We start from the raw sequence: 26,523 nt of genomic DNA, 5'->3' as shown, positions 1-26,523 counted from the left end.
TAAGAGAGCGCAAAACATTTTAAATAAAGTGATTAATTTTATAACTATAATTTAAGAGTTTGAGTTAATTTTATACATTTCTGAATGAAATTGAATCAGCAACTCTTATCTCTTGTGCTATATTTATTAATTATAAATAGGTTTTTTAAAGCAATTACCAGCTTTTTAAATATACTCATTTAATTTTGTATTATTAGTTCGTTATTACTTTATTAATTTTATTAAACAAGATTCTAACCTTTTCTTAATTCATTACTTCAAACCGTCGATATTATTAATATTGAGAATTGTTTCAAATTGCCTGACTTTGGCAAATTTAATATCATGCTTAAAATAAATTTGAAAGAAAAATTCATTCATAAAATTGGTTGAATTATTTTTAATTTTGGAATATTATTCCAAAAATAAACATAATTTAAGTATTCACAGTAGGGAACGTAGTACTTCCCGAAGAAGGTATCCGAACACGAAATTGATGGATGTGAAATGACAGTTTGAAATATTGAGTTATAAACGTCATGGTCACCCGTCACAATCAGAGAAAACTAGAGTAGTATGAATCAATTTACAGAACGAAGTGTTTTTTATTTATATATGAAACAATTTTAGACATGAATTAGAGCGTTTGTTATTCACACTTATTGTTAGTGATTGAGGTATTCCAGGGAATAGTTTGTTTGGATATGTTGTAAAAGCGTTAAGATCTCCATTTACGAAATGGCAAATTCTGTAAACATATCAATTGAAGCTCCAATAGAAAACCAAATACAAGAAATAACATACGATGGACAGGAAATATATCAAGCGTAAGTATTAAAATTTGTAAAAAAACATTATAATTACACTTTTTGACTACTTGTATTACTACTTACTATTAGTAGTACTTTGTATTTTTTTATTTTTGTTATAGATCTTTATTAACATTTACTTCATCTATTTAAATGGAGCACCAATCGATATATAATCATGTCTCATGACAGTAGTCAAAAGTTTGTGTATAAAAACAATTAGTATACATCTTTAATTACTATCTGTGGTGTTTAGTTCATTTTATTTAGTTAGTGCAAATTCTTACAAAATCAAATGTTTACTCAAGGCTTTATTCTTTCATTCTGTTTCATTTACAGGCCACTGTCTATGTCAGAAAATTTAGCTCGTCTTGCACAGAAAATAGATTTTGCAAAATCTGATGATGAGTTCTGTAACATCAAAAAAGAAGGAGAAAGTAGTTCTGAAGTGAAGTCTGAAGAAGACAAAGAACCAGGATATCAATCAAGTCTCTGGCCGTGGGATTCAGTCAGAAATAAACTCAGAAATGCTTTAACTGAAGTATGTGTGCTTGCTGATGTTTTAAGCATAGCCAAAGAGAAAAGATACATGGTAAGCTTCATCATCAGTGCTATGGAAAACAATAACAAGTCAATTTTAATATTTCAACATAGCATTGTATTCCATTTAAAGAAAACAACACTTCTAAAAAATAAAAGCAAAACGGACAATATTTTATCTTAGACAATAAATTTATGTTTGTCTCATTAAATTCTTAATGTGTCATATGTAATAGAAAAATGAATTAGTTATAAAACTGTAATCATTAAAAAATTATGAATATGATTATGTATATAATTTATACCCATTTTTAGGTCCTGGACCCAATACAACCCGATTCAATAGAAAGCCGACCAATGGTTCAAGTTTATGGTCGTAAAAAGGCTTTATCAGCAGCAGGGGCTGTTCTCCTGAATGGTGTTGAAAGACTGAGAGCAAGTGAGACCATGAGAATGACACGTAACATGCCAGACTTCCACATTGATTTGCTCCGACTGAGACAAAACTGGAGGCTCAAAAAAGTGTCAAATACAATTGTCGGAGACCTTAGTTACCGAACTGCGGGTTCCAAGTATAGTCAGACAGGAGTTTTTGAGGTATACAACTACACTTTACCTACATTCAATAATTAATAATTAAAAAATTGGCAATAGAAATTGTTTCAATTGACAATTATTAATCTAACTGGTACTTTTAAAACTAACTTAATAAAGTTAAAACAATTATGATAGAATATGATTGTCAATGAGGTCAAATCAGTTCATACAAAAAACTCTTGCTTAAAATGCATACTTTCCATACCAAAGAAATTCAAAGTGACCTTTTCCAAACAACATTTTATAAATTGTATATCAAAACATTTCAGGTAACAAAGGCTCCTGAGGAACAAATTGCACAAGCCATGAGTATGAACGCAGCTGGACCCACTCCCTCTGCTCTGCGTGTTACTGTACCGCCTGAACTGCAGGGAGTCGCTTTCATATCAGTGGTCTGTCAGAAAGGTAATTCTAACTATAATGAGCTACAATTTCTGCTCATTCTTACCTTAGTCTTATTTCTTATTAATATGTGAAGAGACTACTTCGTGCTTCTTTTTAAGCATACTATGCACACAGAGTAGTGAGTAAGATTTGATATACTTTAAGTTTATATGAAGAAGGAGGGCAGGAAGATAAAATGAATATATATAATTATGTGCTAGAAATACATACATTAAATATAAAATAAAACATTCTAGACTTACATTCATACTGCCACTAACAAGAGAGGTGTCTAACTTGATAACAATAATGGATTTTTTATTACATTATCACAGGTAATTTTATGAAAAGAATTTCAGTTTTGGTTTTTGATTGACAGAGGTTTTGTTGTTTTGTATCTCATCAAAAAAGAAATATTATAATCTCAGATTCATTTTTAGTCCACATTTCAGACCAACGGAAAACCCCTAGTTTGACAAAAATCCTTATTTTTATAAATTGAAAATTTGAAGAAATTAAAAGTTTACGTAAATTGGATCAATTCATTCGCGTCTCTGTTGATATTCTCATAAGCAATCAAACTTTTTAAGGTGGGTGATTAAATGACAAACGTATTCTACCTCGACAACAGAACAGGAAGAGGTCGTGACGGCGACCCTCAGCTCGTCCGCGCTGAACTGCCCCGGCACGCTGCCGGGCGACGGCGCGGAGCTGCACTGGCAGCAGAAGCTAGAAGCCGCGCAGAACGTGCTCTTTTGTAAAGAATTGTTCGCCAGGATGGCAGCAGAAGCAGTGCAGCTCGACGCTTCGATACCACACATGGTTGTCGGGAATCAAATAATGGCTACCGTGAGTAATATTTGTTTAATGTTCATAGTTTATTTCATAAAAATGAATCGTTATCTGGCGAAGTGGACCTCACGGTTGGCCGTCACAATAGCCCGAAACTCTAGGAAAGCATTCACTGCATGGTCTCGAGGGTTTGACGCTGGTCTCAGCTTTGGTGGTATTACTTGGCCCTTATCGGCCCTTGTTAGATGGACGCGTGTTGTTTTGGGCTTTCCCGGGTCGTTGACCATCAGGAATTCCCTCATTGACTGCGCCTGTCGGTTCGATGAAACCGACGGGCAGGGGTCTGATTGGGGTGAGTGCGACGTCTTGTTCTTCGGAGATACCAGATCGCGGATTAAACACGTCACCGCCGTCACTGCAGGTCCAGGGTTCGGCCGTCTGTCTCGACGGCACTTCGGGGCCTGGACCGTTATCTGCGCCGCTATTTTTAGCTGCAATCGCTCAGATCCGCTTAATTGGGACTCGATGGTGGCTGGCTTTGCAGTGGGGAATGTGGTTGGGACCTCGGGTTTCAGGAAACTCAGATCTTCCCCCTGTCCTCATATGCGATAATGCAGAATTTCGTTTGACTACCCCAGGAGTGTATCATAAGCGATTGCAGTGGAGAACCCACTCAGGACGTATACTACCGGCACAGGGATGTCCAGGCGGCCCTTCGAATTCTGTCGATTTTGGGCAAGCGGAACTGCCATCATAACCCTTTTCACCCTCGCTGTGGACTTCTTAAACATAACGGGGCTGAACTCCAACTGGAATGCCCTTCACTTTTACCATGACGGCGAAAGCGGCCTTGCTTTTTCATTTCGAGGCCCAGATCCTCTTCGGCTGATACCACTTTTGTAAAGGCCTAAAGTCACCATTGACATACCTCTTCAATTAGACAACATTATCGGAATTCTTGAAGTTGATGTTTCGAGCCTCGTTTTGTTAGCCAAATTAACATCTAAAAAATAATGGTGTGCTCAGCAAAGGTAGACGGTACTTCACGTTGATCTATCGCCTAAAACTATACAAGGTGCATATTTGGCCTCACATGGAGTACAGCTCTCACCTCAGGCGGGAGCTCCCCAATATCAGCTTCGTCCACTTTAACGTTTTATGGCTTTATTCTTCCATATTTGCTGCAGTCTTGTGCAGTATTACTTCGACACGTTCTTTTCTACGTTTTTAGAAATTGTGAAAGTTATATCTGTATTAAGGCTGTTGTTTGCATCGATATATTTAATGCAGTCCTATCACTACTTTATATGTTTTACGGTGTTTTCATTATTTTCAGGTTCTGCCAGGTATCCAACTATTAATAGGACTTTGTCACAACAATGGACAAAATAATAACAATTCTGAAGCAGTTAAGGTATGTTTAATATCTAGTAAGCTATAGTTTATTAGTAACAGATATCTAGAATTAGAAATCAAAAATATATTATCAAACTAAAGTAAGACTGAAATTTGCAATGCATTATTTTAGAGATCTCTCACGTGTCATCTCTGGCTACCAACAGGGGCGAAAAATTGTATATAATGCAGTTAAATTGAGATCACGAAATACCGTGATAGTATCCCATATATCGTTTGAACAAAACTAAACTCTGAAAAAAAATTGTGCATAACTAATACTCCGAAACCATCAGACCGACAACACCCGCCACAGTATTCATATCCCGGACGGCCTCGCGAGCCGTCCGGGATACGAGTACCGCAAATCGCTGGGAATCCATCGAAGCTCGCGAAACTCACGAATCCTTCGTCCCAGACGAAAGTCGTAACTAGTGTGTCTCGATGTGCTCCGTCGCCGCAGCCGGAGGAGCGCGCCAACAAGAACGAGCACGACCACGTGCTGGAGCACTCGCTGCACCAGCTGCTGCGCGCCGTGCACCACGCGCACACGCACCACCCCTTCCCGCACCCCGCCACCGGCCCGCTCGGGCCCTCCAAGCGCCGCTCGCTCGCCGGTAACTGTCCCCCCGCCCTCTCTGCACTCGTCACGCGTGGCCGGACTCTCCGGCGGTCACATTATTGGCAGTCACATATCTGGTGACCCAATGGTGAAGGGAAAGTTCGATTCTATCATGTTTTGTCCCGAGCTTGTTATTGACCTTGTCACTGTTACATTATACTTTGGTCTATTCGCTCTGGAATATTCTCATTCCCAAGCCGAAAACAGTATCACGTACGTATTCTTAGATCATGTATAGTGTTTAATTTAATGTACCTATTAATGTTTTTTCTTTGCGTGGAAACATTTTTGAAGATATATTAAAAAGTATTTTTTAAGACTTTAATATATTTAAATAAAAATAAACAATGATCGTACATATTTTGCAAGAAGTTTAGTTATTTTCTGTCTAAACGTTTATATTTAAAACAGGCCCAATGGCAGCAGACCGCTACGAACTGTTGGATATGAGCAAAGAACAATCTCTTCTAGAGCAGATCATACAACAAGCGCAGCACTTTTTTATGCGCAGGCGCAGTGAATATGTACTCGACACCATCGCTAAAGAGGTGAGCTACAGGTTGACGATATTACTTCATGCTAGTGAGGAATTATACAACTGATAAAAATAAGAAATATAAACTACTACGCTTTGCTGAAATTTTACTTTTTAATTCTTACGTTTTGAAACAATCAACTTCCATTGGGAGCGCTTATTCCATTATTGCCTCTTCTCTGTTTCTGCCATTTTAAGCTCGTTGCGTGCATAATCGAAACTACTAGTCAAGCCAATCGACATAATCCCTCGTGATGCTTTTACAATACTACAAAAAAAAATACCCTAACGTTTAGGGACACTGATAGTCTAATTATATATGGCAACTAAATTATTAGTTATGAATGAAGCCGATCTGCAATTTTATGATAACTTACTACTTCTTTTTAGCGGTAAAACAGTGTTCAATTTACACTGAAATGTAGAAAATTTTAGAAACATGCCTTTTAACATATAATTTGACAAAACATTAACATGCATTTTAACACACATTTGTCACATAATTTGTTTGTATTAGTAATGGTTATTTAGGATTTTTTTATGGATTCTATTAACAAGACTTTTGTACAGTATTTTTTTGTTCGAGTAACTAATCAATATTTGGCTCACAATTCCTTTAAAAAATCTCGTGAAAAAAAACGGCTTATGCGGCATAAGTGATCTTAAAAAACGTTAATTTGAAAAACGAATTTAAATACTACTTAAATATAATGAAGTAACAAATATTTTATTTATAAATTTCTATGAAAGTAAAGATATTTTCTAATTATTTATATTCAGATCAATAAGGTTTTTTGGGTATATAATATGACTCATGATGTGTTGCATTGGTTTTAGGTCAAAGATCCTCTAATAGTTTCACATTGGAACGCATTGAACAGCCCTACGCAATCCTGTGTGAAGATTAATATTATGGCTTATGGGTAAATAGTGGCAGCATATTATATTTTTAACATTGTTTCTTTCCAAGATTTTTTTTTTTTCGTTTTAATTGTTACAGTTATTAGTTTGAATATGTTAAAAAATATCAACCCTAGTTTGTATGAATGTTAATATACTTTGGTTTTAACTTTTTTTATGTCGTACAAATGATATTGCACTTGATAATAGTAAAAATATTTGAAATATACAGGAACCTCCCAAGGACCATTTCACTTTCAAGGATACAAATAAAGCTAGCTGTTTTATGGTTTGTTTCCTTTCTTATTACCAAACAGATACGACGCCGTCTGCAGAACGTCATTAGTAGTTCACGTCGGGGAAAAAACACTGAAGTGCATATGTCGGGACGGAAAAGTGAGACATTTGTCTTACGAACTCCAGGAGCTACGAGATCTCATTTACTGTCAAGTATGTAACTTGTTGTATGTCATTATAGCTAAGCGGGCGGGCTAATGGGCCCCCTGGTGAGTAGCCACCACCGCCCAGACATTGGCGCTGTAAGAAATATTTATCATTCCTTACATAACACCAATATGCCACCAGACTTGGGAGCTAACATGTTATGTCCCTTGTGCCTGCAGTTATCCTCAATCACCCTACAAACCGGAACACAGCAATACTAAGAACTGACGAGTGGGTGTCGGGTGGTACCCCGGCGGGCTTGCACGAAGCCCGACCGCCAAGTTGAACTACAATAGTTTGCCCAAGAATACTATTAAAACTAAAACTTAAGAAATTTGTATGATTTTGATGATTATGAACCGAACAATGCATTACTGGAGACTTTGTGCAAATCCATCTGTGTAGGTGGTGTATAATTCAGTGGCCGTAATCCTAATCCTAACTAATATTATAAACGCGAAAGTGACTTCGTTTTGTTACCCGCGGCCAGACGACCGTGTGTGGCATGAGCCGCGGGCTGTGTATGTACCTTCGCGTGTACCTTCACGTGTGCGGCGCACCGGCGGTGTATATAATTGTTCATATTATCCCACAATACATATGTATATCAATTATGTATTCAGTCACTACCGGGTGGCTCAGTGCCTCCTAACCCTCCAATACATAAATACAATATACTTTTATTTCTTACATAAAGTACCAGTATTTTCGTCCTACGTGAAGCGTTACAATCAGTGTTCAGGGCGATCATATATGAAACATGAAATAAACTATATGTTCTATCCAAAATAAATACCATTGGTTCTTTGAATAATAATTTGCTCTACAAATATAATTGACAGCATAAGCATTCATGCAATTATGTTCAATATTTACTAGACTACATATCCAACTATTGGTAGGATGGCCTGATAGAATTCAGCTAGCTTTTTTTAAATAATGAAAATATATGCTTATATACAAACAGTGCAATTTTCTATTATTTTTGTAATAAAGCAATCTTATTTAAGATATAATTAATCCACAGATATACCAGCATCAAATGACTGCAGTACAGGCAGTCGGCCGCTGTATGGGCTGGCAACTGCTCGCCAGCAGTTCACACCTGGGTTCGGGCCCTGTCGAACCGCTGGGGAATGCTTCTTCTTGCCTTCTCGCGTCTCCCAATGGTAATTACTTTACAGGTCAAATTAAATGTTTTATTTAATTTTTCAATATCAATCTTTATATAAGAAATTTAATCAAATCTGATCAATCTTTCCAATCTATTTTTAAAAATTTTGATTTTTACATTGATGGCATATTGATGTTTCTTTTTTTTTATAATTCGAATGTAATTACTTTTTTTTAACAAATGTTTTATAATGATTTATTGATGTTTCAGGTGATAGGATGATAGCAATAAGGTGCGAACCGTCTGTTGGAATCCAAGTGTTCATAGCTCAGTCTCCTAGAAAGGACTTCTTTGTTAGTGAATTAGTTCAGGACAAAAAATGGGAAAATCTCGGTGGTGCATTTAAGGAAGTAAAATTAGAGAAAATGGAGGGCAAAAACTTTTTAAACAAAATGGAACTGCTAATGGCATGTTTAAGTAGCCCTTCATAATTAATAATATTTCTAGGAATAATTATTATTTGTAACTTTTGTCTTTTCATAAATTAAAAAAAAATACAAACTGGAATTTGTGTTTTCATTTATTTATATATAAGGAAACTTAGCCCATAAGGTGCTTAGGTAAAATGTTAAAGATATACTGAAGATTGTTCATTCATTTGCCTCGATGTTATAGAAGACTCGAGATTAGAAATTATTCCGAGGACCTGAAACAAACAAAAATATCCATTACAGTGTATATCAAATACCTACGGTAGATTTGTACTCTATTTTTATCATATATCTCATTTGGCTTTTTTGGTTTTCAATGTTTTTTACCTCAGAACTCTGCCATTTATGAACTGATTTAAAAAAAATCAGTTCATTGTTTGGTAAAATTTTTAATAGTGTCATGATATATCATGCATTTTACACAAACCTGGCTTAAATTTACTGTCAATTAAATAATGATTGTGTTAATAAGTGACATTCATAAAAGAATATACCTGTGATTTTAAATGTACATAATTAATTAAGAAACAATAGATGACGCAAGGTGTTAGCGTCGCGCGTAAAAATTTGTACATTGAATAAATAGAGTTCATTACAAGTTTTAAGGCTTTATAGATAAGGTCACAAGACAGCCTAAAAATGTCAACCTAATATTATAATTATATTAAAACAAAATAATCATTATTTATAAAAATAATGTGATAAAGAACTTTTTATATATTTAATATGCGGTCTATTGACCGACATATAAACAGATATAAGAGAGTGTGTACACCTCAATTGTACATAATATATTTAAGCAGCTTATTTGTGCTTGTGCAAAAATGTGCTTCTAACTTTACCAGTGTCAGTTTCATAATATATCTCTCTACTTTATATATTTAAAATTATTGAACATGATATACCAAACCAAAGGAAATGCTTGCTTCAAAAGTTATAAATCTCACAAATATGTAACACAAACAACTGTGCAATCTAATTTGATGACCTTAATTGTAGATAATATAGATTATACTGTTTAACCAAGAAAAAAGTCTCCAAATAAAACGTAATACCACCAATGCGAATAATACAATTCATATTTTATATTCTGATGGAGAAATACATTTAAAATGAAAACATGAAAAAAAATTCACAAGTATACATAAAACACTATTATATCAAAATACTAATTGTGAATAAACAATGATTTTTTCATTTTTAATTTAATTTAATTAAAAAAAGTGCTTCTATAATTGTTTTTAAATTATTGAATAACTCTCATATTTAGTTAATGAGACACTTGTTTAAATAGCAGACTATTGATGCCTGAACAGATCGAGAGCATTCGTTTGATATGTGAGGATATTGTAATAAATCTAAATTATATTTTCAACCACTTCCATTCATACACAATACAATCTACTACAATTTTAAGCACCGAAGTTTGTTTCACAATTTAAAGTACAATTACTTATATATTTTTTATAAATTTATCATACTGTAGGTTTGTTGTAATACCATCAGGATATACATTTGATGGATCAAGTTGGATATTTCGACTAAATATATGACTTGACCCAGCAAACTTGATTCTGTATCCCACCCAAATGCTAATGCATTATAATTACACAATCGAGTACTAGCATCATTATTACAATCTTCGTTAAACCCTCTTAACAATTAATTCAGTTTACTATAACATTTAAATAAGTAAATAACAGGTGTTTTGCAAAAAAGCTATTCTATTACCGCTGTGAGGTTAGACATAATTGAGGTTATGTTTTTAATGTTTGATAATTTAGAATTAGAGCAACTTCTATATATTGTGTTGTTATTAAATAACGATTATCTGTTTTATACACTTTTTAACTGTTTCACTTTAAATTCATTAATTACTATAAAGACAATCATGTTGAAGTAAAACCTTGCAAGGTCCACATTGTTGTCACATTTATTTTTTATGGTATTAGGTAGGTAGATTTACTTTTTTCTATTTATTAAATCTACTCACACTCGATCTTGCAATTAAAGCGTGGTTAACCTTACTATGGACGAGACAACAAAAATTACTAGAATATAACCACTATGGATATGTCTTTTAGTAATTGAATTATGCAATGCACATGTAGACTTGTAAAGATTTTACTTCCTTAGGACTATAAAGCTAAAAGCAAAAAAATCTTATACTTTACCTCTAATTCCTGAGACATCAACTTCATTATCAATATTTGAAGCATTAACCCCCAGTATTAAACAGACATTGAATTTTTAACACTTGGAAGGCTTCAGATTACGATAACACTAAACCTAACTAAATGCTAGAATTAAATTAAAATCGAGAGAGTGGTGACCTAGATCTGAAATTTCCACCGTTGCCTGAACCATATCCGTTACCTTGGCTGTTACGGTTAAAAGGTCGCCCGCCCCCGAAAGATCGACCACCCGGGGAACCTCCGAATGAGCGTCCTCTGAAATTACCCCCGCGACCGCCTCTAAAGTTACCGCCGCCGCGACGAGGACCGTCTCTTTTTCTCGATAACTCTACTTTTAATGTCGCGCCTAGCATTTCAAAACCATTCATCGCGCTACAAGCGTCTTCAGCCTCCTGCATGTTTTCAAATTCAATGAAAGCAAAGCCTGGAGGGTTAAGTGCGACCCACACGGAGTTAAGCTTGCCGTATTTATCGAACTCTCGTTCCAAATCTTCTTTTTTGATACCCTCCACGAGACCGCCCACATACACGCGAGTTCCTCCTGAGCTCATGGTATTTATTTCTATAATGAAATTTTACACTATAAGAAATAACCAGTAAAGTTTGCGACGAAATACATATATACAAAGACTAAACAAGATGTCGTCACGTCAATAATGATGCCACGACACCCGAAATTATAAATGAAGTTTATAACCACAAATTTTGAGTACTTACATATTTTAAAACGTTGAATGGACGTGAATTTTATTTAAAATTTTATGTTCTATAATATTTTATGATACTGATCTTAAATCTATTTTTATTTTATTCAAAATATGAAAAACGGATCAATGAAGTTGATGATTGAATGGTAAAGAAAGAACTTAAGGAACGAATGAAATTGATTGACTATTGCTGGCTAATGTTGCCAGTACTATAAATAAAAATGAATGATGTTGATTTAAATGTTTAAATTTATATTTCCAAATAATATATTATTTTTTCAATAAAAAACTTTTGAATAAATTATATATTATAAACCCATATCATTATCTTAAAACTAAGAGTAAACATAACTGAACGGATTTATACTGACTGAGTGTAATTTAAAATAAATGAATGATAAAGTGAAAGGCGAATGAATGAATTTATTATATCATGTGAACGTATTGTATTGGAACTTGAAGGGTGGGAGGAGGCTTTGGTAAAACAAAAAGGTAAGAGGAAGGGGAGGGAGGAGGAACTCTTCGTACAATACGAAAACCGGCCGAACTACTTTGTTCAACGGTCGCTCGGTGGCGCGTGTTTTCGCTTATTTTTCGTAGCTACAAAGCCCCACCTTTGTTTAGTTGTTTTGGTAGTACTTTATTTGACAAACACGTCTACAAATACAAGTAAGACACTTATTCCTCTATTTAAATGTAGAAACCATTTCCTATCGATATGTTTTCCAAATATTGTGTACCTGTGTTACTTTTGCTGAGGTGTAATAGTTGTTAACAATTAGAAGTCAATTTTATTAGTGAAATGAATTTTAGTGTTTAATAATGTTTAAAGAAATGGGGGTGCAGAAGAGACATAGTCAGTTTAGTGACACGAAATACAAGTGGCGGACACTTTTGGTGGTGATTTTGTGTTTTATGTGGTGTAATGGTCAAGAGTTTCGCGTGGAAGAGACGGACCCATATATGTTAAACAAATCATTAGGGCTTACTGAGTTGTCCGGTGGTGTTGTGGCCGGTGGCAAAACAGTTTGGAAAACCGAAGGTAGCCCGTATCTTCTTAGAGATGACCTACTCGTGGAGAGAGAAGCTGTATTAGTGGTGGAGCCTGGAGTAGAAGTGAGATTCGCCCCCATGATTGGAATCACCGTGCGTGGAAAACTCGTTGCTGTTGTAAGTAAAACAATTTTATTTGTTGTCTTAATCCATATTGCATTCGCACCTCGGAGCCTCGCTGATGGTAGTTAAGTGTAGAACCAACGGTGAGTCGCCCGAGAAGGTCTCTTAAAAACATTTTTGAGGTGAGGAAGATCACCAAATCACTGTACCTGGGCGCTTGTAGTACTTAAGATGGGGCTGTGTTATCCTGGATCACTAAGAACATAGCTTGCTATTTTGTGTTTATTCAGTCATAATTATAGTAATAAAGTAAGTTACAAATGTTTTCTTTTAGCTAGGCTATAATACACAAATATAAGTACCAAGATTGGTTTTCAGTTTTTACGTAGTCGATCGGTATACATGAATACATCATTTTCTGTCTTATATTTTAATTTGTCTCTTGTCTCTTATATTTTTTGGATTTACAAAAACATTTTATGCTATTAAAATCTATCTAGTCTTATAAAAGTGACTTTCTTCAACATTCGCTATTAGTCACGTCATCGAGTCATTAACTAATTATTTATAAACCTTAATCATATTCCGTGAGACTAGCGTCATTTCATTTCAAATTCGATTCCAATAAGATAAAAATAAGACACCGTTGTAATGACTCGCTTTACCTAATCAAAATATTCTAGTGTTCATATGTGTCAAGTCGTCTGTGAGTCACGAATCACGATGCTTATTCGGCCGTTTATTTACAAGAGTAGAAATTGTATGTTTACAATAAAAAATTGCAAAACGTGTTGTTTTTTTAAAAATATTTTTGTTGTAATTTTAGCTAAAATGTTTTTATATAATATAATATCAAATCATGAGACTAACACAGTCCCTTCGTTTGATAACACTCGATAAATAATACGATTCCTTGATAAGGGCGCGCACCGGCCCTGATAGCGGTATTTCGCACGCTCTATTGATACGTTCACCTGTTGCACTAAAGCAAACACTTACTTCATATTATGAGCAAACAATTCACAATGCGAAAATAAATATTTTGCGATATTGTCTAAGATACTTTACATATTTTTTTATTCGAAGAACTCTGAACCGCGTCTGTCTATATTAAAATACACGAATGAAATAAATATATTTATCATTTTGATATTTTCTTACGAAATATTTATTATATTATTTTCAATACTATACTCATCTCAGGTACCTACGAATACCAATACACCAAGTGATTATAGTATTGGTGTCGAAGAAGGCTCTTGGAACGATACTTTTTGTTTTGTCAATTCCGCCGGCTTGTGCTACTGCGTTTAGGTAGTAAGATCACCCTCAGTCTAAACTTCCCTAGTTAAAGAGACGTGTAGTCACACAGTGAAACACAGAATAGGTATTGTAGGTACTCAACCTATTATACTAATTAAATAGTTAGGTGTAATGTGAAGATATGATCTTTACTAAAATTTGCATTTTAATTCGGTATAGCTTAGAAGAAAATAACGACCTTAAAAATTAAAAAGACATTAAAAATTTAATAACCTTATATATACAATATAGTGCCCAAAAGTTCGGCCTACACGATAACGTTGTTAAATCACATCATGAGTCATAATCACGCAGCAGATGTTCAAAGACCCGACCTAACCTCAGCATCCTTCCTCTAATTCAATCAAGTCGGATCTTACTGACGAATGACGACAGCATAACCTCACTAATAGCTTTACTAAGTTGGGTGAAATGATCAAAACAATTGGATTGTGGGTTGCGATTGGTATTCCAGGATTAGATGATTGATAAATAAGTAAATACTTGCGACTTTAATAACGATCATGTGCTTAACGGGACTCACTGACGCTATTAATTAGCTTTTATGATCCTCTATGATTTACAGTTTTTCCATATTAAATTTCCCACTAACAGTATCTTTTGGTTGTTGTCACTTATAACAGCTATTTAGCTTACGCGTGTGACTAAATAATCATCTCCATCGTTATCATTCGCTTATCCTTCCTCTTTCACTTTTCGCACTCGTTAACCTGTATCCTAGTCATACTCGTAGACGTACCCTTTTCCCGCAAGGCTCCTTGGTGCGGTCTTCCTTTTGTATAATAAGTAACAACTAAGTATTTGATACATTGATACCTACATGCAAGAATGATGTGACAAAAATGCGGTACTTATGTATATTCTTTAGCCAAAGAATAGGATCAAAGAAGAATAAATGCATTGATAATTATATAATAATTTATTTACTATTAATTATTATTAGAAAAAAAATTCTCATTTGGAATAATGTATACGTAATTAGTAATTACATATCATTGTACCGATTACCGAGTTAGAAGCGCAAGTTTTTTTTATGTAGTGACGTCAGTCGTAAACGAACGAATGATGTACGTGGTTATAGGTGTAAATGTTTACAAAAAATGATACAGTTTTTTATGTAACGGCAAGTACGTTGGGATATGGCTTCATATAAAGAAAGGGTTCCTTTCACTATTTGTCCGGGTGAAGTTTTTTTAACGAAACCGGTTTTCGATATATGCATAAAAACCCGATGGAACGTGTCACAAAAACCAAGCTAACAGGAAGGGTGAACGATCACTTTTATTACGTGACTCAAGAATTTCGACTCTTACTTTTTAAATGTTAACGTAGTAAACGATGAAACAAAAAATCTTAGTTTATTTTCTGGTAATTGAAATCAATTAGATTACTTGGTTATTTGGTTACATTTAAGTAATAAATCGGTACTAATACATCTGGTTAATATAGTTCTAAGAAAATGCAAATAAAACGAAACGAAAATGTATGTTTGTTTATAATTATGGCGTATCGAAATAAACTGGCTCTGACACAAAGAGGTTTCCCTTGTACCTCTTTGTACGAGTAACGCATGTGTTCAAATGTTACATACCTATCACAAAAAAAAAATTATAAATAAATCCAAATTTAAAGAACGCTTAAAAGAATGAACAGCCAGCAAATATATTTATGTTCACTCTTTTGAAACAAATTGTAATTAAATATGGATTATAAAAATCATTTATCATTTTTGTTTATTTTTAATAACTAACTTTTAACGTAGCCTTAGCGTAACTTTTTTTATATTTTATAGGCGACTGGCGCACAAATGTTTTCGCAGAGTAGTCAGATTTCGATGATTCTGTTATTAATCATAAAAGTAATTATTAACTTTTATAACTAAAAGTAAAGTTTACAAATTATGAAATTAATGTAAAGCAGCGATGTCGATAAAGATGTCCGCCTGCCTAAGAATTAACAAACTAAAATAACTTAAAATATCTAGACTAACAAAACTCGGAAATGTTATTTATATTAATTTGGTTTACTGTCTTGTCAGTAAAGAATTCTAATGTATAAGATTACATATCTCAGTAGTTGACAAACAAATAAACCTTAATGTTAATGCTAGTTAAGATTACATACTTTAAATACATAATACATTAAATGTTCTTTTATCAGTAAATTAATTAATTCCTGACCAAACGATACGAGGACATAAAATATTCTACATATTTTTCTTATAGAATAGCACTGATTAACCTACCTAAAAATAATACTGTTACAATGATAAAAAGTTAATAATAATTGATAAATTTTTATAGTTTAAGTAAACTAGTAACCAGGAGTGTCTACGTGACCACCGAGAACTCAGAAAACTTTTCACAATAAATTAAGTGTAGTTGCGTATGAATTCTTGAAAAGGTACAAATTCAGATCACGACCTTTCCTAAATATAACAAAAAGAAACATAATTGGTCATCATCCTAATCGTAAGTAAATACAGCATGATCTTTCGGCGGCAGAATAATCTGACAACGGGCATTCCGATATGTTCCTGCGTCATCCACCTCCACGCCACGAGTATAACCTCGAGGTAGACAAATGTAGACTTCGATGGAAAGCGTATCGTCACATACAAAGGATAGAGTTATCTTTGTTTATAGATCTTGACACGATTTTGATAAAAGCCCTAAATAAACTCAACGTTGGGCATCACTTCGTGATAAACGGACCGAATTTAGGTGCTTCAATAGTATAACGAAACGCTTATTTTTAAATTGTTATAATTATTTGTAGGTATATGTCTTATGGTATGTCTAAACAGTGACCTAATAAATTAACACCTTTTTATAATTATCAATTACTTCGTCGATAACAATTCCAAGATATATTGAACTATTGGCCCGTGTAGTTACTTAATTAGACCACAGACCACTAAACTATATTGCTTTTATGATTTGATTGTTCTGAGGCTTACCTACTAATGTCTGTGAACTCAAAGACTTATGTACAGTTAAGTCGCGGTTGATTGGTCTTAGTAATGTATATTATCTGATAGTATTTATAACCTTGAAACGAACTGGCGCCTCTGATTCATCAAGTACGGTTCTATTATACGTCAATAACATTTCCATAGTACTTAAACATAGTTTATTTTATTACTTTATTTGAAACATTATTTTGCGTTCAATGCAGCCAGCACTAACATTAGTGCACCTACTTCCACAAATATCTTCTCAGGCATACTAAATAGGCAATAAATAGCGTGAATAAGAATGAAGTAAAGGGATACTCTGACCATATCCAGTTACACGGCAAAACTCATTCAGTCTCAATACGTAACGTTTTTATTCACGAAGTGGAAACCTTCAAAATGGTACCCGGGAAAATGGCGAGGAATAATCGGGTTATGTGAGATTCTAATCTACTGTATACTCGTACCTGTAGTCTATTCCAACCACAGGAATACAAGACCCATAAAAACAAAATATGACATGGAATTGACGCAACATCATTGAGATAATTTGCGACAAATTGCATTTTGAACGTCGACGAACATGTTTTCGGAACTTTGGACGAAAAATTAAAGTGGATGTAAGTAGCTTAGTAGAATAGTGTAGTATTATAAAAGATATATTAGCCAAGAACTGTTAATAGGGCGCAACATAGCTGGGTTATTAGAAAATTGCGTGGTATAGCTACCTAAAACTAAGGTCTGTATATATTTTTTCTTCGATTTTAATATACTATGTGTGTTTACATTTATAGTTGGTGAGGCGGTTGAATGACTCGTATACATTACAGGTATTATCATACTAACAACTCAATCTTAATGCGTTACGTCTAGCTACTCGTGAGTATTTCTAGCGTCGTACGTACGGCTCACAAGTAAGAGTGGAACGCGAGAATTCAATGTTTTTCTTTTATCAACCTCGGCGTAATGAATTTTAAGCTTTGCCTTAAATAAATATCCATGATGATGATGTCGATTTTGTTAGATACCGAATATTGAATAAAATATATTTATTGAATGAGAAGAGAGAAATTACAATGGGATATTCTCAATTCCACACACACGAAGCCGTTTATATTTTTATTGTTTTGTTTTAAAAAAGTTTTCATTGATATTGGAATTGGAAACTCGTTATCCAGTACGAAAGGCGCAGACACAAAGTAAGAACTAATGAATTGTCCAGGTGAAATAAATATATTCGTTTCACTTTTATTGTTTCTATTATATTGTACTATTATATATATATATAATAAAAGTGAAACGAAAATCAATTGATATGTTACTTGTCTGTTCCCGACGTCGCGCGTCGCTCCCGCGTGTTATTCCGGGACAAAAACCCGCTGCGCCGATGTTGCGTGAGAGAAGTACAAACCTATAAACCAACAAACACACTTTCGCATTGACAACATTATGGTCTGCACGAATAAGACTATCGAGACAATACTGAACGAGACAATCATTAGAATAAGACTACCTCTTTATACATTTATAAAACAACGAAACTTGTATTAATTATTATAAATTGTAGTAAAAAGTAAATATCTCCTCTTAAAAAGCTTTCTTTACCACGATGCTCTAGTGGATACAAATGTGTCAAAAATTCTATCGACACGACAACTCCCAACGTTGTACTCCACCGCCTAGGTACCAGATGTAATTCAAAGGCAAATTAAGCCCATTCAAACGTATTAATGCGTATTTGGTTCGGAATTTGCGTAATTCGTTTAATATCTACGTTCTCTATCCGCAGAGCACTCGCTGTTATTTTAAACTATAAATTATGATTAAATTTCTTTATTTCATAGTGAAACCATTATCGATATCGCATTAATTGTCATGCATGAACGCATTCTATAGAAGCCCATATTCAAACGATAATAGTATTATTTCAGTACCTTATAAGAACATAACATATTCGGTAGCAACTCTTAATGTGGAATGAACTGCCTTGAACGTTAGGTAATAGCTACCAGTAGTTAGCGTATGTAAATATGTAACTGTTTAAGGTATTACAAAGGCCGTTACCTGAAGTTATATTAAATGGTTCTTTGTTTAATGTTTCTGTAAATTTAAACAACATTTCAAAATTACTGTAGTAAGTTCTATTCATCCATTATTGACTAAGGTAGGTACATTATATCAACTAAGTAACGATACATTATAGCAAAATACTACAAGATAATTCTTGTACAATTTTATATCGTAATATTTAACGAATGATAACGTATTTACTGTTTAACTGACAATTTATGTACTATAAGATCGCACAAGCGACAGCTTATCATTCGCAGAACACATCAATTATTAAATATAATTATGAACTTATTATGAATGAAAAATAGGTGACGTTTAAAATATAATTTTATTGAGAAGTAGTAAAAAGAAACATGATTCATCCGTTATCAGCATTGTTTACAATATCACGCGATACTGACTAACTCGTGGTGTAGTGTTACTTCCTCTGCTATCTTAATATTTTATCAACTACTACACATTTAAAACTGTCATAGTTCTTAGGCCCATAATTCAACTAGCTGCGACCGTGACTTCTGAATTTGCCTTTAATGTTAAATATGTAAATATAATCTTACCAAGAATGTACAACTTGAAATACCGTGATACTTTTTGCGGAGCCTGTGGTTAAGTTTCAATGTGAATAGATATCTTAGGATTTTTAACGACTATATACCAGCTCATCCAAAATGGAGAAACGTGGCGGATAAGCTATGCATTACGAGGCCCTCTATGTGCGTTTTTGGAGTATTGTTTATCACATGCCTCAAATAGATTAGACTAACAAAGTCGGCAATGACTGTGTTTTTTTATAACATGTCGGATTACTCCGGAAGTTGATGTATAAAGCGAATATAATTGTTGACTTAGGACTTATTCTCTGATATGAAATATATTTACTTTCACTTGATGAAGATTAGAAAGATAGAGGGGCGCAGCAGTCCTGAAAGGTGAAGGAAATCGTGCTGGCGGCGCATCTAACAAAGGCTTGCATTTAGAACGTCGAAACTCGAAAAACATTTTTACTTGGCGCCAGACTGTGAGCCGCGATGAATAAAGACCGCACCGGGACATTAAAGATGTTCATAAATACTAACATGAAAAATATTAACGATGAACATTTGAATTTAATTTTTGTACACCAAATACTGTTAAAGTCATCATTATCTGATGTCGAATTTGGATCTTAGAAACTTTATACATAGCAATAACTTACTAAGGTTAATGAACCCATTGTTAGCTTCTAAGGTCACTTACTGCAAACGAGTACTTGTGTAAAATGTATCTTACCTCTGAATAGCATTTGAATGTATAGTTCAACTTAATATTTAAGTTTATTCTATTGTTTGGATATACACACGGCATGTCATGTTCTCGTATTTTTATTTCATATAAAAGATACCAGCTTTTTTATTTTGTTCAGTAACACTCGTGTTGGGTTGACTGCCACAAGTCACAGGACTTATAACAGTCAACCTAACCCGAGTGTGACTTGTACAGGGTACAGATATATAAGAGCATACTTCATATTATATCATGCGATATTCAATAACTTGCAATTGTGGTTGTAAACCGAAAGTGGAATGCGCTCTTAGGCAATACTCACGCTGCACAACCGACATATTTCTAAAGGACAAATTACATGTTCCCATCATTTAAACATGGGTCGACAATTAATTAAACGAGGATGTGAGCATTACAGAATCGATAGATGACATGTGAACTCCAAGTCTTTTTAAAAAAAAAAAAACTATAAAGTTATATTTTTATTACATTGATGATCTTACTGCATTCCCCGCACTTTTAGTGCTAAAAGTGATAAAATATCAATGACACAATGAGAATTTTTAAGGTTGTACAATAAATAATATAAAGTAGAATAGTTTTATTCCCTTCGTGGGCCGACTATTGTTTATCCAAGTTAAAGCAGTTTTCCAGTCAAAGTTACTGCAGTGATTAGCCACGGATAACATTTAACTACAACATGTTTTCAAGAAAATTTATCGTCGGTATCTTAATCGCTTGGAAAATAAAGAAAGCGGTGCGTTTTGTCATCTGTCGATGATGGACTTATAAAGTTCGATCGCATTGAAATCGCTTTTGAAAAATATTAATTTTTTCATTTGAAATATACGGCGTTATCACATGTATTTGGGCATTTTATTATTTAATTATCTATCTGATCACACAAGTAGAGTTGTTTATGCACTAAATTAACTTTATATACTCTTATAATCATATGTAAAATAGTTTAGCATGTAATCATAATAATTCTGCAGTAATACAGCAGGCAGATGTTTTATGTTTTTATTTCATCCGTAAGATGTTACATAAACCAGTCCACTCAATTGTCAAGATTGCCATCCGACTAGTTTTATTGCAACCAAGGCTCACCCAGTAGAAAGACTGCAATTACACCGTACATCGAATTCTTATGTACAAAACTACGCCTACGAAACACTCAAAGGCTTAATCTTTTGTATCTAGTTGTAAATAAATATAAAGTTGAATTTCGTTGAAGTAATTCAAAGTAATATTCTCGTAATTAAGACTTATAAGTTGAAATGATATCGTATCAAGTGTAATTAAAAATAGCAGCCATAGTTTCGATATTTCTCGTTTCAGACATTACGCAATGGTGTTAATGATGGCAACCGGTACAAATAAGGCCAATGCCCAAAGATATCTGCGAGTGCGATCTTACTGGAGTGCTATTAGATTCGCTTCACGTTTCCAAGGCGACGCTAGACGTGGGAGGCGCCGTCTACATGTTGATATTGACATTGACATTCAAAACTATTACATTTATAAAAATAAATCAATTACTTTTCTTTTTAAATAACCATATATAGAATCATGGAGAGAACTATCCATGCTTGCTTTTAATAATATTTATAACTGACTGTTCGAAATACGACCGAAAACAGCCTGAGAGGTCAGAATCAAACAGGCTGTAAACATGACTGTGTAATATTTTTAATTATATAAAAGTCACAGACAGCCCCGCGGGCTGGTGGCTGGTGGCTGGCAATGAAACGAGACCGGCGACAGGTTGACGTTGCGTAAACCGCGACTCGGTTCGTGCAACTGCATTGCGACTGTACTTTTGTTACTCGAACTGTGGTTCCTCTGAGTATCGACTTTCGAATCGTTTGTCTTTATGCCTGATTTGTCACCGGGTTCCGCTCGCAAATTCATTCAGTGTACGTCTTATTGCACAATGATTTGAACTGTGTTGCTTTCGAAATTAAAAGATCTTGCAGATGCTAAAATACGCACAGAGCGTCTATAGTAGAATACATTGTTGTTGTATTTATTATCATGAGAAACAACATACCTATGAAGATGATGTCATCGTGACTGACTTCGGCCATGGTCGTTTCCAAGTGAGACTGGCCAGCTGTACAGCAGATATTGCAGCGCACAAGTGTGTGCGCAAAAACAATGCGAGTGCACTCTCTATGCCTCACTCTCATAATAAAATCCTGCGCGACCGGAGTGAGTTGAAAGATTCGAAAGACTCGAAACATGCTTTCCACGGTACCGTTGTGTTTATACAAATAACTTGGCATTGGGAGAAAAACACAGTAAAGACCCGACCTTGAGTTTGAACGCAGGACTTCGGTACGTGCAGTCAACCAAACTACGAGTGAGTTACGGAGAAAACAATTATTGTATGTATCTGTTAACAACGGCTAAGGGGAAAGGAACAAAAAGCTATTGTTAACTTCCTTAATCGGTGGCGTGTCGCTGTCGCTGTCGTATTTATTAATCGCACCCCTCACAGTATTTTTTTTCATTTTTTTGGTAAATTACCCTCACCCTGATCATTTGGGCTCGGCTCAGTAAACAGTATTAAAAAATAAGTAATACTATGTGAATATCATAAGAATAAGTTTAATTATAACACCTTTACTAACAAAAGCTTTCATTTCATCGCTGTTATAAACCAAAAAAATATTAGCTTACTAGTTTATATGTTGCGCCATCTTATAAATAAATATTAAATTATAATGTAAAATCTTCAAGGCTAGGATATCATTTGAAATGTAGTATATTTTAATTCTAAATGGCTCATCTCTATGCTAAATGTTAAATGTCTTGGTCGTGAGGTTGTTAACGATGCAGGAATCGTTGAATTGCGTAGAAATAATGCCGATATGGCATTATTTCTTATATACTTCATATACATATATATGTACAAGTTACCTTGTGCATTTGATACAGGTTAAAATTGTCTTCTACACCATAAAATTCGACTTTATACTTTAGAAAATGCCACCGTGTCTTTCTTATATATACAAGGACAAAAAACGTTCGCTGCGAAACGGGTGTTTGGATAACTGGCTGTAACAATAAACTAACTATTCATATTTCTCTTTTATAAAATACTTATATAAACGAATAAATAAACGTTGTAAAATAAAAACACCTCGGTACCTAATTATTGCTAAGAGCATTTCTCATATTTATTATTAATAAATTGCACCCGTGCGAAGCCGCGGCTGGCGGCTAGTGTTTTCATAATATAAACAAATCTTGATGCTGTTGTAATGTTTTATTTGTACCGGTGTTTATAATAGGATGACATTATCGCTGGATGTATTCATTTCATGAAAAATGCTTTTTTACTAGGACAGTGACATGGTATTGCCATGGTGTCACAAACATTCGGTCCAAGAGATACCATCGTTTCGCTCTGCTTGTGATTGTGAAAAGCGTGACATCTTTGTTTAGATAATAAAATACAACTGAACTCAACCTAAATATATAGTAGTACTTTTTTTAAAACTTTTTATCTATAATTACAAAACATTATAGGCATCAATTAGGGAATGCTTCATTGGTCTAGTGGTTTTTTCGTGCTATAGATCCGGAGACCCTGAGTTGATATTCCCGGTTCAAGCCAATTAAACCGTATAAGGTTTTTCTGTGAAGGATTTCGCATTAATCAGTAGTAGCTCGAAGTTCAACATAAGAATGGACTTCATATTGGGAAGTTAACAGAGTTACTACTAAAAACACAAGTCTTATTCATATAAAAACTAAAGCCCATTATAGTATCAAAATGCGTTGTCCTTAAAACATATATTCTCTGTATCATTCGGATAGATCTATTATTAAACAAAAGTAAATGCAATCGTATATTGCATTAAGCACTCGGGTCATTAACCTATTGCATGCGACGACTAAAGTCGTGACTAGTTTGTTTAATTATTCTCACCTTGATAATAGATGTATTATATAATATCACATAACTAATCACATTCATATACAGCTGCGTCTCCATAAGAGACATTGCTTACTTTTGTGTTGTCCACACGTGTTCGTTTAGATGTGTCTGTTAAAACCTTAAGTAGTCAATAAAAGTATTATAAACATTTGTAGTTATGCAAAGTTATCAGCGTTTTGTAAAAAATCTGTAACTTGAACAAAGAAATTTTCACAGTATATTATCTTAGTACAAAGTTCCTCTGCATACAAACTACGAAGTCAACACATCCTTCCTAAATATGTCTTCAAAGCGTTCATTTCTTTCTAATCAAAATCCCGCAGGCATAAAATACGTAAAGTTATGCATTTCAATTTTATGTTAAAACAATATTAATGTATAAGCTACAAGATTATTTTGGTCACATAAGTTGTTAAATTATATAAGTTGGTATACGTTTTTTTATTACCTGATACATGGAATGTAGTCTATTGTTGATAAGTGCAATTTGATTTAATTGTATCCTCAATTTTTAATTTGATTGATTAATTAGTAATTATTTCTATTATTCCAATAGAAAAGCACCACTACAACAGTCCAGTGGTTGTAAAGGCTGACGTGAGCTGATAGTATAAACTATAATATATTTTGAAAATACCGAATTATCGACAAAAGTATTAATTTGTCTAATAAAACATTGAACATCACGTTTTCGTGCTTCAGCGTTTCGAGCTAGATAATTTAGCAGAAAGTCAATAGTGATGGAGAAATCGCTCGAATCACGACCGGCTTTTCCAACCGAACGCAATGACCGTTTAAGGAATAACATTACGATGTTTGTGACGTAGTGATTAAGCGTAGACTAAAATAGCTTGGGCTATGACATGACAAACGAACATCGATTATATTCAAATTGTTAACGTTTTCAACTACTGAGCAAACTACCTATTTAATTACGGTTTTTTATTTTCATAATTGCTTCAGAAATGTTAAAATTGGATCATCAGATTTTTTGGGAATCGTGTTCCACAAATATTTAGCTAATCTTTGATATTAGTGTCAACAAATCTCCAATACAGCCCAAATATTGGCAAAGTGAAGTGACTGGATGACTGAGTGAGTATGTTCCTTTTAACAACGCTCATTTAATATTCTACGCGACATGCCACGAGGATCGCATTGTTTGCCGGAAGTCCAGACGACTTGGAATCTGTCGGCCATTACATGCTCGATGCTTCGCAGGTGCTGTGAATAAACATTCAATTATAGGGAGGAATATGGGTGTGTAATTCACGAAAGTAGTTATGTAATGTAAATTTATATGTCTACTAAGTTAGTTCAAAATAAAATCAAAAAGTAAAGGTGGTGTGTATGACCATAAGCTGTAAGATGCCAGATCCCTTTTGCCTGTTACGAATACCGACTATCATTTTTCTAACCGAAAATCACACTCATTGTATTCCTGACTGGTTGGAGAATGGTTGGCATCCACCAGGCTTTAAAAGATTCTTGCCATTGAGTGAATTTCATCGGAGTTACATGTAAATAATTGTTAAGTAAAAAATAACTTAATGCTTATAACGTCCAAACAAGTAGATTTAGCTAAATGTCTAAAACACGTGAATCTTAACCGAAGATTGCGGCTTCAAACCTCAACATGCACGTGTTTTCGTGCTCGGCGATGAAGGAAAGCTTCGTTAGGAAACCTGCATATTACAAATGAAATTTTGCCACGAGTACTAACAAGTATAGAATTACCGTGATGTTGTAAGCTTCATAAACCTTCTAATGTTGCACACGCGCAGCATATTTACAAGCTGATATTTTATTTAATGTCGGAAAATGCTAAAATTGCGTGTGGCATTTCTTAATTTTTTAATCGGATTAGTTTACCTTTGTCTCGAATATTTGCGTATGGATTCCTAAGTATGCACGTGAAATAAGTAAACAATGAAGAAAATAACAATTTATGTTTTTTGAACTAATTGAACCAACCAGTAGTCAGAAAATCAATAACAATTACACAACTTGGTAACATTATTAGTTGACAACAGATTTACAGTAGTTACAGAAACATTTTTCATCTGCACATATTAATAACAACAAGCTTATTTTCTTTTCATGAAGAATGTATTAAACAATCTTAAATCTGCTAGGCATCTAACAAAATATTCATATTCAAACTAGTATTAGATCCATCGACCTGCCTGACTCATCATAAACTCTGATACGTCCTTGCGATGTCCTCAGCCCATTCTAGTCTGTTCTACTTGTCTCGTAGGGTTGCCGACCGCCCAAGCCTTTAAGAATCAGTTATAACTGTTTGATATTAATATTTAATAATCAATACGCTACTTCGA

At 34.2% G+C, this 26,523-nt stretch overlaps 3 protein-coding genes across 4 annotated transcripts in view; 2 read left to right on the top strand and 1 right to left on the bottom strand.

Moving 5' to 3' along the window:
- Nucleotides 1–500: 500 nt before the first annotated feature.
- Nucleotides 501–8,788, top strand: LOC113404273 (mediator of RNA polymerase II transcription subunit 17). Of its 2 annotated transcripts, none has more exons than XM_026645140.2 (12): nt 501–806; nt 1,128–1,380; nt 1,644–1,925; nt 2,195–2,330; nt 2,941–3,158; nt 4,438–4,515; nt 4,915–5,113; nt 5,530–5,666; nt 6,491–6,576; nt 6,871–7,003; nt 8,025–8,166; nt 8,382–8,788. In XM_026645140.2, the coding sequence occupies exons 1-12, from the start codon at nt 718–720 to the stop codon at nt 8,600–8,602; spliced, it is 1,974 nt and encodes a 657-aa protein (XP_026500925.1). In that variant the 5' UTR covers nt 501–717; the 3' UTR covers nt 8,603–8,788. The 2 variants fall into 2 exon arrangements, with proteins under 2 accessions (XP_026500925.1, XP_026500926.1); XM_026645141.2 differs by having other exon boundaries at nt 502–806; nt 4,960–5,113.
- A 2,125-nt stretch (nt 8,789–10,913) lies between these two features.
- On the bottom strand, nt 10,914–11,348 carry LOC113404267 (RNA-binding protein Rsf1-like). Its single transcript, XM_026645130.1, has one exon. The coding sequence runs from the start codon at nt 11,346–11,348 to the stop codon at nt 10,914–10,916; it is 435 nt and encodes a 144-aa protein (XP_026500915.1).
- A 655-nt stretch (nt 11,349–12,003) lies between these two features.
- LOC113404270 (protein bark beetle) overlaps nt 12,004–26,523 on the top strand; it is a 29,303-nt gene continuing 14,783 nt past the window's right edge. The window contains exon 1 of the mRNA XM_026645135.2: nt 12,004–12,674. Coding sequence (XP_026500920.2) covers nt 12,327–12,674 — 348 coding nt within the window. The 5' untranslated portion in view covers nt 12,004–12,326. The remainder of the gene's footprint in view (nt 12,675–26,523) is intronic.

The sequence above is a fragment of the Vanessa tameamea genome, chromosome 10 (genome assembly GCF_037043105.1).
Source record: "Vanessa tameamea isolate UH-Manoa-2023 chromosome 10, ilVanTame1 primary haplotype, whole genome shotgun sequence".
In the NCBI taxonomy this organism is placed as follows: domain Eukaryota; kingdom Metazoa; phylum Arthropoda; class Insecta; order Lepidoptera; family Nymphalidae; genus Vanessa; species Vanessa tameamea.
This window is presented reverse-complemented; position numbering and strand designations above follow the sequence as displayed.

Excerpts from the sequence above, each read along its gene's own strand:
- LOC113404273 (XM_026645140.2), top strand. The coding sequence starts at position 718 with ATGGCAAATTCTGTAAACATATCAATTGAAGCTCCAATAGAAAACCAA. Across the intron at positions 4,516-4,914 it reads ACAATTCTGAAGCAGTTAAG|ACGAAAGTCGTAACTAGTGT; the intron begins GTATGTTTAATA and ends CCTTCGTCCCAG. Across the intron at positions 6,577-6,870 it reads ATTAATATTATGGCTTATGG|ATACGACGCCGTCTGCAGAA; the intron begins GTAAATAGTGGC and ends ATTACCAAACAG.
- LOC113404267 (XM_026645130.1), bottom strand. The coding sequence starts at position 11,348 with ATGAGCTCAGGAGGAACTCGCGTGTATGTGGGCGGTCTCGTGGAGGGT.